The 17,327-nt window shown below is 44.0% G+C and overlaps 1 protein-coding gene across 2 annotated transcripts; it reads left to right on the top strand.

Annotated features, from left to right (window-relative positions):
• Positions 1-1,995: 1,995 nt before the first annotated feature.
• CTLA4 (cytotoxic T-lymphocyte associated protein 4) lies at positions 1,996-8,274 on the top strand. Of its 2 annotated transcripts, XM_012738906.2 has the most exons (4): positions 1,996-2,227; positions 4,845-5,192; positions 5,648-5,757; positions 7,108-8,274. In XM_012738906.2, the coding sequence occupies exons 1-4, from the start codon at positions 2,119-2,121 to the stop codon at positions 7,210-7,212; spliced, it is 672 nt and encodes a 223-aa protein (XP_012594360.1). In that variant the 5' UTR covers positions 1,996-2,118; the 3' UTR covers positions 7,213-8,274. The 2 variants fall into 2 exon arrangements, with proteins under 2 accessions (XP_012594360.1, XP_012594361.1); XM_012738907.2 differs by lacking the exon at positions 5,648-5,757.
• Positions 8,275-17,327: the final 9,053 nt, after the last annotated feature.

Genomic DNA, 17,327 nt, shown 5'->3' on the forward strand with positions numbered 1-17,327 from the left:
AGAGGTGAGTAATGGTAACAGAAACTGCAAATCATGTTGTATTTACTATCTGGCCCTACAGAACATTTCTAACTCCTGGTGCCTGGGATATTGTAAAAGTCTCCTTCTTGGTTTTCCTGGTTATATCATATTCCTCCTTGAACCCATCCTCCCCATCCTTCCTCCTGTGAAAAGAGGAATTTCCCTAAAATGTGAACTTGATCATGCCAATTTGCTCTTTATGCTTCATTGGTCCTCACTGCTGAGAGTATCGGCTTTCACCTACTGTTGATTCCCAGATGTACCTTGTCCTCTGGCCATGATGAGCTCTCTTGATGCCCTTCCTACCCTTGGTCCATACTGTTATTTTTGACTGAGTACCCACCCCTTGCCCTTGTCCTAAATAATAAGCTCAGGTTTTCCTTCATCTGAGAAGCCCTTTCTGACATCCACAGGCCAAACTAATGGTTTCTGCTGCTCTACAATGTGTGTAATACTTCAAATCCAGCATTGATCCCAATCTATCATGATCTTGAGTTTAGCTATCTGTCCCTGCCACAGCTATGGGTTCTTGATGGCAAGAATATATGTTTATCACTTTTTTTTTTCATCTCCAGTGCCCAGTCTTGGACCTGGCCATTAGTAAGTGCCCATTAGGTTGTCATTGCTTGTTGGCATTTGAGCCGGGGTTTGAAGGTGCAAGGGGAGTATAGAAAAGATGCAGATCAGAAGAGGCTTCCTGGGGGAGGTGACAGCTTAGTTAAGTCCTGGAGGATGAAAAGGAGGATGCAATAAAATAATGGGAGCAAAAAGGCAATAGGAGCAGCATGGGTACCGGTGATAAGACCTGAAAGAGGTAAGTAGGAGAAATGCCAGCAGAGGAAGGGGCCTGTGGGGGAATGCTGGGAGAAAGGCACAAAGGGAGGCATTAGGTCTGTATTCTTGGAGGTGCATGGACAATGGGAAACCATGGAAGGGCTGGAGGAGGCAAACACCATATCCGGTACTGCAGCTGCACTCTTGTTTACATGTGAGTCTTGCAGAAGCACCTTAAGGCATCAACTATGTTTTTGTCTTATTCATTCAATCCAAAGTGCACACAGTTCCTGACATATTTATAGGTTCTCAATAAATGTTTCTTTCATCATTGAAATGTATGAAAACTCCTCAGACTTAAAGAGGGTCCTCAATGTTTAGTATTCTTTTATTAGATGAAGATTTGTGCCATATATGCTTTTAAAAGTTTAAGAACTCTGGTCATATTTAACCTCAGCTTTCGGATTTTCTGGTTGAAAAATTTTTATTAGGAAAAAGATGTCTGTCTTCCTATATAAGTTTTTAATCTCTTAGATCATTTTGGTTGACTTTTTCTGGACCTTCTCCAACTCTATTTTGTCTTTGTTTAGTTAAGGCTTTTAAGAACATATAAATTCTTTCCTAATCTGAAAAACCAGAGCCAGTTTTTTTCTGCTTCATTTTCCATTTATTTCTTATGATTTTGATATTTTCTCTCAACCAAATGCTAAATGGAGTTAGGAGAAATAAACTCTTATTTGTAATGCATGCCAAGAGACCCTCAGAAAGATGGTGCCAAACAGCTAGAACATAGTTTTCATTAACAATGCTCACAGACTAATTCTTCTATTCATTCACTCAAAGGATCAGAAAGCTGGCAACTTGGCAGTTTGGGAGATGTCAATTGAATGAATTGGTGGCAAAAGATGCTCAGACGGTTGGATAAAATTAGGATTTAGGGGGCCCCTGCACTCCAGGAAATTCTCCAAGTCTCCACTTAGTTATCCAGATCCTCAAAGTGAATATGAAGCTTCAGTTTCAAATTGAGTACATTTTCCATCCACGGATTGTCTTGTTTTGTTCAGTTTTACTTTGAGTGTTTGAGGTTGTCTTTTCGACGTAACAGCTAAACCCACGGCTTCCTTTCTCGTAAAACCAAAACAAAAAGGCTTTCTATTCAGGTGCCTTCTGTGTGTGCACATGTGTAGTACATACCTGGGATCAAAGCTGTCTATATAAAGTCCTTGATTCTGTGTGGGTTCAAACATATTTCAAAGCGTCAGGATCCTGAAAGGTTTCGTTCTGCTCCCTGAAGACCTCGACGCTGTTCCCATAAGGCCGGCCATGGCTTGCCTTGGATTCCAGAGGCACAAGGCTCGGCTGGACCTAGCTTCCAGGACCTGGTCCTGCATGGCCTTGTTTTCTCTCCTTTTCATTCCCGTCTTCACCAAAGGTGAGTGAGACTTTGGGAGCATGGAGGGGGAGGATGTGTTTCTCCCACCTGGGTTTCATTTCTTATAGCAGTCAAGGGCAGTGATTTATAGCGAAGCCAGAAGTTAAAGGTAAAATTCCAATCCCTTGGCTTGGATGCCTCTGTATTCCAAGGCAAGCAGCGATCACCTGGGCAGCAGCAAATAAGCAGAGATATAGCTCACAGAAGAGCGCCAGGTATTTGGTAGGGGCTAAATGAAGCATGTGAGTTGGTTTAGGATACACGGGCAATTTCAGACCCTTCTATAAGATTGGAAGAAAATACTGAAAAGTCAAATGATTTAAGATGGAAGGATATCCTGAATACATTTAAACTTGGGTATCAGAGGGAGCTCAAGATTTCCCTTTTAAAAACTTACGCAAATCACAGGAAGAATTTCTTTCCTATACAATTCAAGGTTTTAAGGTGCTCCAATTCATTTGTTTTATAAACCTAATTAGCCAGCTTGTTTAAAATTTAAGCAAATCATGGGAAGAATGCTTTCTTTACTCAATTCAAGGTTATAATGTCCTCTTAATCAATTCTATGAATCAGCCAATTATTTTAAAAATGAAATAGTTTGAAACTGCAAAAAAAAAAAAAAAAAAAAAAACAAGAAGAAGAAAAAGAAAGGAAGGAAGGAAGGAAAGAAGGAAGAAAAACATCAGTCTGTTTGGCATAAGATGCTTAATTGTTGCCTGACCTACATGTGGGTTTCAGATGTAGATCCGTAGTTTTCAGATGAAATAAAGCGCTTCAGAAGTTGATACCAGGTTTGTTACATGGCTTATAATAATGAGCATTTTTACCAAATCTCAACCTTATCTCTCGCTAGACCTTCTTGGTTAAGAAACCGTGTGATTTGCACTAAGTAGGAGCTCAAAACATATTTGATGATTTAATTTTTACTGGAGAAGAAATACTCATATGCATTTTTTTAATTTTACATGTTTTGAATATATAAGATTAAATACCTGTAGAAGCATTCAAATTTCCTAAAGGAAATTTATCTCAACCTGTAACTAGGATCCTTCTATGATGGTTGCTGGAAAACCGAGTGTAGTGGTGATAAGTGTGAGTTCGCCTGGGGGAGGGCAGGACCTTTAGTCTTCTGTAGAGTCAATAGAATAAAGATTATCAAGTGCTCATTTGGGCAAGATATAACTACTGCTTCTAGGAGTTTATGAGGCAAAGATAGAAGAGGGAGGAGGCATGATTAGCTCACAAAAATTTTAATACAGGGCAAAACTTAATTATCTCAATGGAGTTAGCACAGTGCAAGGGATGCCCAGAGGACATCTCTGATAGTGAGAGGTGAGAATTGGGGAAGGAGACTGGGTCTAGCCAGCTGGAACTTCTGGGACAGTCAAGACAATGGCTGCTGCCATATTGTTCTCTCTTATACAGACAGATGTTGCTCAGTACAGATGCTTGGAGTGAGGGACTATTGTCTTTGGTAGGGCGATTTATAATAAGCAGCATGGGGTGTCCTGGAAACTCAGACTGGAGTGATAGATTGGAATTGGATCATGGAGGACACTGAATGTTATTTATTTTATTTGTTTTTGCAATCAGTGTTAGTAAATTGTCAAAGAGTTTGAGAGGGTGAGTGACATCATTCAATACAAGTTTGGGGTTTCATTTGTCAGATTGACTAGAGGGAGGCCAGCTTAGTTACAGGAAGATAATTTGACATGAAGCCACCATTTTTTAGAGGGCCAACCTCTTTGTGAGGAGAGCAGACCTCCTTTATCCTGTAAAAGCCAGAGGGAATGGAAGAACGAAGGAGCACGAGAGTGTTCAGGAGAAGGCGAGAGGGAGGGCAGAGAGGCAGTGGCAGTGGCAGGGGAAGCCCGCAGAAGTTAACAGCAGGGTTGCCTCAACCTAGAGAGGAAACGACCTGGTGCCCTCAGCTCTGTGGCTTCTTTCTTCTGAAGCGTCTCCCACTCTACAACAATAATGCTGGGGAAGTGGGTAGCTGGCCCCGTGTACCAAGGCTCAGTGACTCCTAGGTGACAGAGGTACAGGGCCAGTTAAATACGCAGGTAGAGATTTTTGAGGTATGCTTGGAGAGATAAGGCAAGATTCTGTACCTCAGCCTCCAGAATTCTCCCTACTACTCGTTATAGCTCCTGAGTTGTAGTTCCGTAGTTCTATTATAAGGTTAGAATTCCAGAGGTGGAAGGCACTTTGATATCATCTCTTCTAATCCCCTCTTACTGTATGTGAGAAAAATGAAGGCCCTGGGGGAGGCACGATCTGCCCAAAATCACATATTTCATGATAGAGCCAGGTCTTCCATTTCCCATATCCGTGTTCTTCCTGCCACAACCTTCTTGAAGGAGCTATTTCCCAATAAGGAAACTTCTTTATGGCAAGTAGCTAGAAGGCAGCCAAAATATGGAGGAGAGGCTGAGGTGGGTGGAGAGGAGAAGGGGAAGGGAGAGTGATGGGTTTCTTGAAGGGAGGAGAGAAGGGCTGGAGGGTAGAGCTGGAGAGGGCTCCTCAAAGGTAAACCTGCCCTGACCAGAGGTCTTGCCTGGGCCTGGCTACAGATGAGCATAAGTTCACTGAGTTCTCTTTGGCTTTTCCGTATTAGCAATGCACGTGGCCCAGCCTGAGGTGGTACTGGCCAGCAACCGGGGTGTCGCCAGCTTCATGTGCGAGTATGAGTCTTCAGGCAAAGCCACTGAGGTCCGGGTGACAGTGCTGCGGCAGGCCAACAGCCAGGAGACTGAAATCTGTGCTGGGACGTACATGATGGAGGAGGAGTTGACCTTCCTAGACGATTCCACCTGCACTGGCACCTCCAGTGGCAACAAAGTGAATTTGACCATCCAAGGGCTGAGGGCCAAGGACATGGGGCTCTACATCTGCAAGGTGGAGTTCATGTACCCGCCACCATACTACGTGGGCCGGGGCAATGGAACCCAGATTTATGTCATCGGTGAGCAAAGCCATTTCACTAATTTGACACCTTTTGCATTGCTGTCTTCTTTGCATAAAAACAGTTTTGTTCCTTCCTTTGGGTGGGTCATTTGTAGGACTGTGGAAATTCTCTCTAAGCGTTCTCTACCACACAGTAGTCTTGCTTATTATGGACGGCGACCTACACAGCATTCTGACTACAAAATAAAATGAGCTGGGGCCAGTGTTGCTTCTCCTGGTGGGGTGGGGCACTTACCCTTACCATCATGAAGTTGGCCTGTGGCTTTGGTATGGTATGATACCCCTGGGGAAGTATTCCCAAGTATCTAAACTAACCTGTGGCTGCCAATACAATTTAGGTGTGGGCACCAAGGTCTGGAAGCTCTACCTTCTTCCTGTTTCTACTAGTGGGGGGAGTAGAGCCCTGAAGTTTGAAACTCTCTCAGGGAGGGTCCGCTGTGTTTTCTGTTGCAGACCCAGAACCCTGCCCGGATTCCGACTTCCTCCTCTGGATCTTTGCGGCAGTTAGTTCGGGGTTGTTTTTTTACAGCTTTCTCCTCACAGCTGTTTCTTTGAGCAAAATGGTGAGTGTGATGCTGACAGTGCACCGTGTCTGATGGGGATACCTTCAGTGGCATCAACTGACCAAGTGATGGTGTCAAGTTTAGCTTTCTTGAGATGAAGATGCAATAGATGGCAAGGAGGAAGGACAGTGGTGAAGAACACACGAGGACCCAGGCATTGGCCTTTGAGGTTTCAGAATGACTAATATTTTAGATGAGGGTGTTTGATATTGAATGTTTGTGTGCTTCTGAACAGGGTTTCAGTTTGAGTAACAATTTGAACAACATGGGGCAGCTGTTTCGCTCTTTATCTTCATGACAATTGTACAGCAGTGAACAGCCCTGAAACACAAGATTAGGTTGGACAAAGTGTTGCTAGAGAGGGACACCTGGATGGACCCTAGTCTCCTCCTAAAGGTCCCTCTACTTCAACTGGAAGTCATCTCTTGACGCTACCTTGTGCCTTCCTTGTCCAAGCTGTAGCTGCTCACAGAACACGGGTCCCCATTAGGCAGTCTGCTCGACTGGGACGTCTTGCCTCCCCTCCAGCCCAGTAAATAAAAGTGTGTTTTTATTTCCGAAAGCTGTTCTTGGTGGAAGAGGTGGAGCTATGGTCTCCTGTCAGCATTTCTTCCTGACATCTTTCTCAGCATTTCTGCCCACGGCTAGCTTTGCCATCACAAACTCCCCCTCACCCCTCCCCTTTTCCCCTTTTCCTCCCTCCCATTCCTTTCTTCCTCCTCCTCTTCCTCTTTTTTCTTCTCTTTCTCTCCGTCCCTACTTCTCTCTTTCTCGCTGTGTCGTACACACACACAGACACTCTATTATTCCAAGATCCTCTTCTCAAACCGACAGCGATGTTCTGTGGCTGTTAAATTCTTTCTACCTTATTTGCTGCAAATTACCATGATAAGTGGCAGACCTGATCTCAATTCAATAAGGAGCTAAATACTGGGAACTAATGCAGACGGAGAAAAAGTAGTTAAAAGCATCTGAGGAGGAGGGATGAGAAACACAGCTCTCAAACGGGAGAACTAAAGTATGTTACCTTATCAAGCTTGTCCTCTCACTAATGAGATCTGGTCAATGATCATAGGCATTCTGGGGGTTCTTTGTGAGGCTTTGTCAAGGTCTCCTTCTCCTAACTTCCAGTCAAGGCAAATGATGGCTATTTTACATCAAAATCACTGTTTTTATCTAAAGTGAATTTTAATAGCTGAATCAAGAAAATCTCTTGGGGTTTATAATTCTGTATGTTGTGAACATTCATTTTCAATGGTTAGGGACTCAACCTTTATTGAGTCCTATTATGGTTAGAAATGGCTTCTGTGTTTTCAATAATAATTACTATTTCTTTTTTGTGTTTGGCAGCTAAAGAAAAGAAGCCTTCTTACAACAGGGGTCTATGTGAAAATGCCCCCAACAGAGCCAGAATGTGAAAAGCAATTTCAGCCTTATTTTATTCCCATCAATTGAGAGACCATCAGGAAGAAGAAAGACCATATTCCAATTTCTAAGAGCTGAGTCAATTTTATCTTCTTTTTTGCTATCCAGCTATTTTTATTTGTTTGTATATTTTGGGGGGATTTCAGCTCTCTTTTATATAAAGCTGGATGCAGAACCCAAATTAAGTGTACTACAATTTAAAACAAAGGAGCAGGAAAACAGAGGCAGAGGTTTCTGTCACGTCAGATCCATTTTTACTAGAAGCATCACTTGGGATCAATATGGGGGATACAGCATTATGATGTGGGGTCCAGAAAGTAAGTCAGGGGACAGTACAGTCCAAAGAACAGATAGGAGTGGAGTCCAAAGAGGTCTATATTGTACACCCCTTGTGTTTATGTATGAGACATTTATAGCTAAAATGATCTTTTTGGGTTAAATTTTTATGCTGTTTTTTTTAAATGTACAATTACATCAAGACTTTAAAAAAAATGCACACTGCTATGTTTTAGCCAGTGATTATAAAGGTTGTATTGTACCAATATGTATTTTTTTTATTTGACAGTATTGTGTATGGAGCCACGTGTGCTTTTGTGTATTTGCTGATGGTTTGAATGTAAACACTATATGGCAGTGTCTTCCCAGCATGTGTCCCAGGGAAGTTCTGTGGAGGAGCTCAGGACACTAATATGCCAGGTAGAATACAAGGTCACTTGCTTGCTGGCTTGGAAACTAGATGTGGTCATGGCAGTACTCAATTGTACTGAATTGGTGTTGACATGTGCTTTGGGCTGTTACACTGGCTCTTTTCAATGGTTTGCAAAGAAGCCAAAGCTGGTGGGATCTGAGTTGACTCTACAGAATGGTTGTCAAGACAATGGCTCACTCCAGACCTGTAGGCATGACCTTCTAGGAAGTTCGAGTTCAATGGGCCCAATTCCTTAGAAACACGGACAGAGGAAGGCAGCAGGTGGCAGAACTGGGTGCATGAAAGTTTCTGAAAACTAACACTTTTGGTGTTTTTAAACTCAGTATTTTCCATGAAAATGCAACAACATGTATAATGTTTTTAATTAAATAAAATTCTGTAGTGGTCATTTTTTGGAGTTGTCTTTATCATTCTTGCATTTGAGATTTGTGTTTGAGCTTGTTTCTGATTGATCCGTCAAGCAGTTGGTGGCGTCTCCAATATTATAGATACTGGAAACAAATTGGAAAAACACAAAAGGGCAAATCATACTTCATTTTTGGAAGGAATCCATCCTCTTTCCTTTTGATTTTTTTGCAACTATTCGGAATATAACGTGGGTTAACACAGACATAGCAGCCCTTTGTAAATCACCCGGCCTGCTCTTTAACACAGGTTCCTCACCTCCTCTTTCTTACCCACAGCTTTCTCAGCTCAGCTCTCTCGCTGATTTTAGTTGCCATGACAACTCCAGTGTTGCCAACCTTGCCCCTTGCAGCTATTTTGATTTTGCCTTCCTGGCAAATGGAGTTTTTCCTTGTGGCTTCCAACTGTACTATTTTGCAAATGTGGGGAAAACACACCTGCGGTCCCCTGATGCTATCAGCTGGCAGACCTGGGCCTGGCCCACTGAGCACTCTGTGATTCTTGGTTAACCAATGTGTAGCCTCAGCCTGCTTGGTTTCACTTAAGGTTTCTTATTCTTGACCTCCACATCCTGTTATTGCCATTTGCAATGGTTCTCAGTGTGGTCAGGGACCACCTTTAACTGAATCCATTGGGTCACTTCTTAAAAACACTAATTCAAGTGCTTAACTCCAGATGTGCTGAATCAGAATCTCTGGATGGTGGGACCAGAAGTTTGCATTTCCAGAATGCTCCCCAGTGCTTCTCATGCCCATCAAATTGTGACACTTGCTGTTTAGGCAGATCTCTCTGTCTCTGTCTCTTTCTCTGTCTTTGTCTCTCCCCTTGCTCTTTCACTTGTTCACTCTTGTTCTCTCTCTTTTTTCTTTTCCCCAGAAAGTGCTAAAAAAAAAAATGAAACAGCACATAGGAAGCATTCTATTAAGGTTTGTTAAATAAAAATAAAAGAATCTTTCAAGGCTGGGTAATGGCGATTACCTAGAATGAACTCCTACTATATAGAAGATTTCTTGCTGTCTTGGCCTGTGGACAGTAGCCACAAAGAAACACACAAATTAGGAGCCCAAATGGATAGTATGACACCATTTCTCTTTTCCATAGTTGATGGCAGATCTAAGTGACAGAGAGGACTTTAGACAAGAGACCTCTCAGGTACCTTTAAGACACCCTTAGACAACAGACTACTTTACATAAGCTTAGTATCTTATCTACTATTACCTAAAATTCTACCCTTTGTTGTTCATTGAGTTAAGCATTGCCCTCTTCACTCAGTCTCAATCTTGTAAAAATAAGATATTCTTTAGCTCAAAAAAGTTTCCCCTTTTTTGAGAATGGGGCAAGAAAGACTGACGTGGGATTCCACTGAAAGGGCAGAAAGCAGATATGAGGGTAGAGGCATGCATCTGGGCACCCAAGGAAAACTTCTAATCCCCATTTTGTTTATGAAGGTAGATCCTTTTCCTGCAGTCCTCAGAGAGGTGCACTGTCCCCAAATGAGAGGATAAACTGTCTCATGGCATTTCAACCTTCATCACCATCTCCATCTCTGGGATTGGGGTCCTGGGGAAGCCCAAAGATTCTGTGCATTTAAATGGGGCTTGGTCTACCATGTAGAGGGAACTGGAGAGAGGGCTATACCCTCCTCCGTGGAACCACTTGTCCCAGGCAGGAATAAGGATGACAAGGGGAGCAGGATAGAGCTACCAGGGGCTATAGGGGCAGCTCCAGCTCCTCCATGCACCCCAGCACTGGCTTCTGCTCATTGCTCTTCCTCCAACATGGTTCCCTCACTTCTGCACCTTCCCATTCCCCCATTTCTCACCTCCAAATATCTTCATCCCTCATTCTCATATCCATTAAGACTAATCTCAGATTTTGCCTGAATCATCAGATTTGCTGACACTTAAAGTCCACGTGGGTTTATCCCCTTCTGTTTCATAGCTACACTTGGTTTCATCTCTAATAATTTCAGATGTGCATGCCTTTTCTGCCTAGTTTGATCAGGAATTTATCCAGGACAGGGATAACTACAGTAGATGCTCACATAAATTGATTGAATAGTTGGGGAGCTAGGACATCTGAGACTCTGGGAAAGACAATTGTCTTCTGTTCACAGACGGGTTCTCCCATCTGTGTTTTCTTAGGTGGTCTTAGTCTAATCTCTTTCCTGTTTCATCAGCAGAACCATGTGTAGGGCAAACTCATCTTTGGCTTAAACCTTTAAGACTCTGGAATGTGAGCTCCGGCTGGCTACCCTGCCCCACACATATGACTTTTATCTTAATCCAGTCTTAATTGCAATCTTCATGTATTTATTTATTTATTTATGCAAATTCTCACTTTTATCCTCCTTTCACTCTTTTGAATTTGGGTTGTTGCTAAAACTGATTATATTTTCATACTCTGTGTGAGCCTTCTTCCATATCCACAGTTAATATCCACTTAATTTAACTTTGTTGGGATTGAATGTGTAAAATGTTGATGTCACTGTGTTGTTAATTGGAACAAAGCCAGTTAAGAAGTTTTAAGAATTTTTAAATTGAAGTTATTATTTTGGGAGGTCTCAAAGCAAAAGAGGAAATGACTTTGTCTGGAAAGTTATTCCTATTAACTCACTTCTTTTTTTATTTTTTGTACCTGGTTAAAGCCATGACTCAGTCTCCTTAGAGGGTTTGTTTTATTTTGTGCATGTTTTTGTCTCATCTCAGGTCAATTTTCTCTGTTTTGTCCAAAAATCTGAAATATCCTACTAGTGGAAAGGGAACAAACATTCTTTATTTTTTATGTTTCCTTGGCTATGGGCTGAATAGGGGTTAGAAGGTAGGTATACCAGATTCAGCAACCTCCCCGCCAGCCAAAAACAAACAAACAAACAAAAAAACAACCCAGGATGCCCTGTATTTGATCTGACAACCTAAACAGCAGAAAAGTTTATGCTTCTAATGCAGCATAAATACAAACATGCTGGAAACCCATCTTCAGAAGTTTCTGGGCAAGAGCAACCTGAGCCTGTGATGGCTCTTTCAAATCTAACACAATCTCCAGCTCCCACTTATGGGCATGTGTGGGATGGACACTGTGTCACTGGAAGCTAACAGGGCCTGCAGAGGAGGCAGCAATTTATCTTCTAAGCAAACTTCTTAGAAGAAGTCAACCTACTCTGGTGTGTATGGCAAGGAGTCTGACTTTCAGACCCTTTTTGGAAATCTTTGCTTTCATGGGTGCATTCTATGATAGCTCTTCTTGCATTTATTGTACACAACAATCATCCAGAGCATTTGGGAAAAAAATGCAGAGTGATGTGCATCAGGCCCAGAGCTTCTGATTTATAAAATCTGAGACAAGGACTGGGGACTTTAATTCTTCAGTGTGTCTTGGACCATACTTTTAGAATCCCTGGTCTAACTCAGGATCTTGCCATCATAGATGATTAGGACTAGAGAAGGGATCTTGGGAGTTTTCCTCACATTTTAGAAGAAAATAAGGCTCAGAGACATTAGGAAACTTGTTCAAGGTTATAGATCTGAACCAGGACTTGAACCAGGCGGAGAAGCCGGATCTCCAGACTTTTGCATCAGGGCTCCGCAGTGGGTGACACCGTGCACCTTTCTGCCTGGGAGCTGTCCTTTCCAGGCTGCTTCTGGAGAGCCACTGCCAATACTCCAGCTGTCCCCAGAAAACCAGCTTTTCCTCCCACCTCCACCCCAAGTGTTCCTGTTAAACCTCCATGTGATCATCACCTGCACTGCAAAACAGTATCAGGTGGCCCAGCTGTCCTTAGCAATCCTACAGAAGAATGCTGCAGGGAGAAACATGAAGCAAAAACTGCCAGTAGTCTGTCAGCAAAACCTGCGGCGCATGGAGAAAATGTCTACGTTCTGCTGGAAGTCCTGTAACAGCCCACTGAGATGATACGTGCTCTTTTTAATCACACACAATCAGGTTACCATAGCAACAACAGTGTTTCAAAAACGCGATATTTGTCACGCAAAGCGATATTATCTATTGCAACAAAAAGAGAAGGCTCTCTCTGGGAGGAATGGTACAATAGGAAATATAATTCAGGAGGCTATTTCAAGTTTTAGAAAGCAACACAAATGGCTTCTCCTGAGTAGCGTGTTTCTTAAGGACATCTCCTTTTCCTTCTTGCTTCACCTTGACAACATTTTAGTCCATGCTGCATGCAGCCCACTGTTAGCTTATTTTCTTCAACTTGTTGAAAACAAGTTTTGCTTTGCTTCTTTGTAGTTTGCTTGCGACTCTAATGTAGTCTCTAGTCTCCTGTGAGCATCTTTTTGCCCCGGCATTGTGGTGAAAGTTATCTTTAACCGAAGCTGGACGTTAGGGACAGGAAGCTAGGGTTTGTGACTGAAGGTGAGTGTGCTCTTGTATTCCTTTCCTATGGAGAAAGCTGCCATGCTAGACACAGTACACGTGCTCCTTATTCTGAATGTAGAGAGAAAGGAAACCAAGTCACGAAGCCTCAAATCCTGCATGAATGGGGTATAATAGCTAAAGCAATTCCCACAGTATCCCTGCAGTAGAGCTTCTGCTATCACTCTCCATTTCACAGAAGATCAAACAGGTTCAGAAAGGGTTTATTACTTGCCCAAAGCCACATAGTCAATGGCAGAGTCAGGATTAGTACTGGGGTTCAATTCCAAAGCCCATGTTCTTTTCGCTGACCATATCTGAGTTTTGGGAGCTTCCTGCAAAAGGAAAGGAGCCAATTGGCAAGTGAAGGGGGATCAAAGAGCTGGGAAAGTAAAGCACCTGTGACAAGGGTTACAAATGTGTGTTGGAATAAGCAAATTTTTTTTTGACAAATGTTTTTAAAGGTTTTCCAAAGGGGCTTATGATGAGATTAGCCCCAGCAGCTCAGAGTTATAACCAGAGAGAGGAAAACAGGAAGGTGGAGACAGGTAAAGATGGACCACTGGATTCAATCCCCAGTGTTAACAGTAGTTGTCTTCCCATAGCTGCCTCTCCGTAGCTGCCTCCCCATAGCTGCCTCCCCATAGCTGCCTCCCCATAGCTGCCTCCCCGTAGCTGCCTCCCCGTAGCTGCCTCCCCGTAGCTGCCTCCCCGTAGCTGCCTCCCCGTAGCTGCCTCCCCATAGCTGCCTCCCCATAGCTGCCTTCCATAGCTGCCTTCCCATAGCTGCCTCCCCATAGCTGCCTCCCCATAGCTGCCTCCCCATAGCTGCCTTCCATAGCTGCCTCCCCATAGCTGCCTCCCCGTAGCTGCCTCCCCGTAGCTGCCTCCCCATAGCTGCCTCCCCATAGCTGCCTCCCCATAGCTGCCTTCCATAGCTGCCTTCCCATAGCTGCCTCCCCATAGCTGCCTCCCCATAGCTGCCTTCCATAGCTGCCTTCCCATAGCTGCCTCCCCATAGCTGCCTTCCATAGCTGCCTTCCCATAGCTGCCTCCCCATAGCTGCCTCCCCATAGCTGCCTCCCCATAGCTGCCTCCCATAGCTGCCTTCCCATAGCTGCCTCCCCATAGCTGCCTTCCATAGCTGCCTCCCCATAGCTGCCTCCCCGTAGCTGCCTCCCCGTAGCTGCCTCCCCATAGCTGCCTCCCCATAGCTGCCTCCCCATAGCTGCCTTCCATAGCTGCCTTCCCATAGCTGCCTCCCCATAGCTGCCTCCCCATAGCTGCCTCCCATAGCTGCCTTCCCATAGCTGCCTCCCCATAGCTGCCTCCCCATAGCTGCCTCCCATAGCTGCCTTCCCATAGCTGCCTCCCCATCATCCTCTGGCGCTGCAGTCAGTGCTGCACTCAGCACTGCAGTGTCAGTGGCTGGAAGGCCTTCCTGGCCCGCAGTATTATAGCTTCTCATACTGAAGCTTGGCTCAGAGATGGGGGAAAATGGAAACCATTAGCACAGCCAGTGAGAAGCTTTGATCCTCATATAGCCTGCAGCATAGCATGTTCCCTGCGCAGTGGGGCTGAGGGGGCAGTTGAAAAGAAGGGAGAGTCTTTGAGTCAAGGTTGAGAGGTGCTGGGAAATAGCAATGAATCTCTTCAAGGAAAAAAGAGAACAAAAGCAGAAGACAGAGGCCTGAAGATTCCCCCAAATGGCAAATGAAATGAACCAGTGCTCTGTAAATAAAATTCTAGATCTGGGCCCAATGCCACAGGCCATATAGAAGATTGAGAGACACCCAAGTAAGAACCAGGGGACCAGCCAGCAGAGTCTGTGATGGGGATGGCTATGCGGAAGAAATTTCTCCCAGAAGTTGAAGTGTGGGATTATCTGGGGCCAAAACAGAAAAAGATCTTCCCTGGCGGGAATGGGTGTTACAGGCAATGATGCCACCTGGATGAGTGGTGGTGGAGGCAGGTACGTATGTGGTGGCAGCTGATGATTGGGGAACAGTGGCAGGGAGCATGCCAATGGAACTGCTGAGTGCTTCCAGCCTGTGCAAAGCTGCGTAGTGTGGACTGCACATGTGCCAATTCAAGTGTAAGTAGCATTTGTAATTTGAGCATGAGAAGAGATGATTCAAGGATGACGTGATGGCTGTGTGCAAGGCGTGAAGGGCTGTCCTACGAAAGATGGAGTGGATTTGCTTTGTGGGGTTGGGCTTCCTGGAGCCCTCAGCTCTGGTGTTCTGCAGAGGCATGTGATGGAAGGGGGCATTAGCATTATTCTTCTTCCTATATTGGGCTTGGATGCAGAGTCAGGGAGAGTGCGTTGGATCCTGTCATATTGCATGCTGGCTTGGAGCAGGCCCGTTGGATCCTCACCAACAGCAGCTGGCAGGTAAGGGAAGGAATCAGAAGACAGGGTGGGGCAGGGGGATGGGGAAGCAGACCTGGTTCAAGAGCTAGCCCCTGCTGGACGGGCAGTGCTCCTATGGCCTGTATCTGAGACTTGTGATGGGTTCAGGCTCCATTCAGGCAGTGCCATTGTCCACAGACATCTACCTTGGCGCAGCAGCAAAGGATATAGTCGGAAATACCCAAAGCTAGATGTCTGCTGACCTTCTAGTGGGTTAATTGGCTCACATTAGGATTTCTACCAACATTTGGAAGTACAGAGCATGGAATCCCATGCTCGGGAGGAGGCTGGGCAGGGTGTCAGGGAGAATTGCAATGCTGGGCAAGTACACTGAGGCCAACGTCCAGCTGAATTCCACAAACTGGGGAGAACCACATGCTCCTGGAGACCTTGCCTGGAGACACTGTCATAGGCTGGGTTCTGGCTTAACTGCTGGGCCACTGATGCCAGCCACATCCTAAAACACAGTTTTCTAGAGAACCATGGACAGTCATCACTCAAGATTTCATTGATAACTCTGGGGATTTTTTTAGCCACTTTCTACCTGTTCTAAGACCCAACTCAAGTGTCCCTTCGTTTGTAAAGCCTCCCTAAACCCTTGCACATGGTTACTCTCACTGCATTTGGTCCTTTAATCTTTTAGCTCTTGCTACTCTGCAGTATCAATGTTCATTTGTGGCTTTTTCTCTTCTCCAGATTGAACTCATGGTGGGCAATGAGAGAGCCCTTCTCATATTTGTCTAGTCAAACCTTTAGATAGGAAGATATTATCTCTATTTTTGTCATATAATTTGCCCCAGATCTCATCATGTTAAAAGGCAGAGTGGATTTGAATTCAAGTCAGTCTGCTTTTAAACCCTGTACTCTTTTCCTGAAATCCTGCACTCGACGGTGTGTCCTTTAGCATGTCAACTTGGGCTCAGGAAGGAGGAGAACAAGGGTGTGTTTGTGAGCACACGCAGACATCTGAGGGATTTCATGGCTGCTCGGGAAGTGGAGTTCCCTGCTCTATCCTTAGAAATTTCCATCTTCTGTGGCGCATTATACACACTGGGATCAAACCAGTCCTGATGAATCTGACTTTTGACAACCGTTCTAACACTATTGCCTTATTCGGTTGCAGCTGAACTATTTCTGTCTAGCTTGGCTGCCTAACATACAAACTGTTTCAAATTAGATGTCTGTTTGCCTAGTGAAACTGAGAGAATTATTTTATAATCACACTCTCTGGAAAAAAAATAGTCAATGGAAATTTTTAATAAAAAAGAATGTGGTAGAAACAGAATTTAAGTCACGAATTGGAAAACATGCAGCAAAATCTTTATTCACTAGCCTTTACAGTATTCCGTGACCATCTGTGGAAATTTATAGGTATTAAATTAGATATAGGCTGGTTTTTCTGTTTGCAGAATGTAACAGAAACCTAATTGAAAACCGCACAGCAACACCATAAAACCAAATGTGATATTTGTTCCCTTCCAGGTCAAAATGCATACATAATGTAAAGAAAATTACTTGCTTTGGTCCTAGAACAAAAACACCTCCTGTTAATATTTTTATTAAATATTGAACATTTCTAAGAGACAGGAATATAAACGTAATCGTCTACCTCAGAGTCTAAATTATATTCAAGAGTGATTGTAACAGGGACGAAGACAGAGTGTGTACAAGGTTAGTCTTACTTTACTTACATTCTACCGTTTGAAAGTTTTCCTGTGTATAGACTTACACATCTGTGTACAGTTTCTTAAAAATGACTGGTTGCTGGCTTTCCCATAGATTTTAGAAAATGAGTGCAGAAGAGTTGCTTCATTTGAACAAATGAGTATATAATATTTCCTGGGCTGAGGTCAGGAGGCTGGCCAACGTGACCCCCTGAGATCCTGCTGGGTGAAGTAGCAGATGTGTAAATTGGAACCCTGTCCCTGAGAACACCTCTGTGGAGCCCTGGAAAGAGAACTGTCAAAGGCAAGGGAACTAGCGATCCTTGTTTGGAGAACGAGGAGTCCTGCTCGTGGCCCTGGTCCAGGAGGTTCCCAGTTGCATGGAGCCATTTCTGGGTTAGGAGCTGTTCAAGAGCCACCCTGGTCCCTTCCCTGACTACTCCAGCCCAAGCTGAGTTCCCTAGATTCCTTCTTATGTTGTCTTGTAATGGTGCGATTTGTAATTATTTAACTATCATAATTAAGTTTTCATGCATTAATGTTACTTATTCCTCAAATACATAATGAATTCCCTGAGGAC

Source organism: Microcebus murinus, chromosome 8, assembly GCF_040939455.1.
Source record: "Microcebus murinus isolate Inina chromosome 8, M.murinus_Inina_mat1.0, whole genome shotgun sequence".
NCBI classification, from domain to species: Eukaryota; Metazoa; Chordata; class Mammalia; order Primates; family Cheirogaleidae; genus Microcebus; species Microcebus murinus.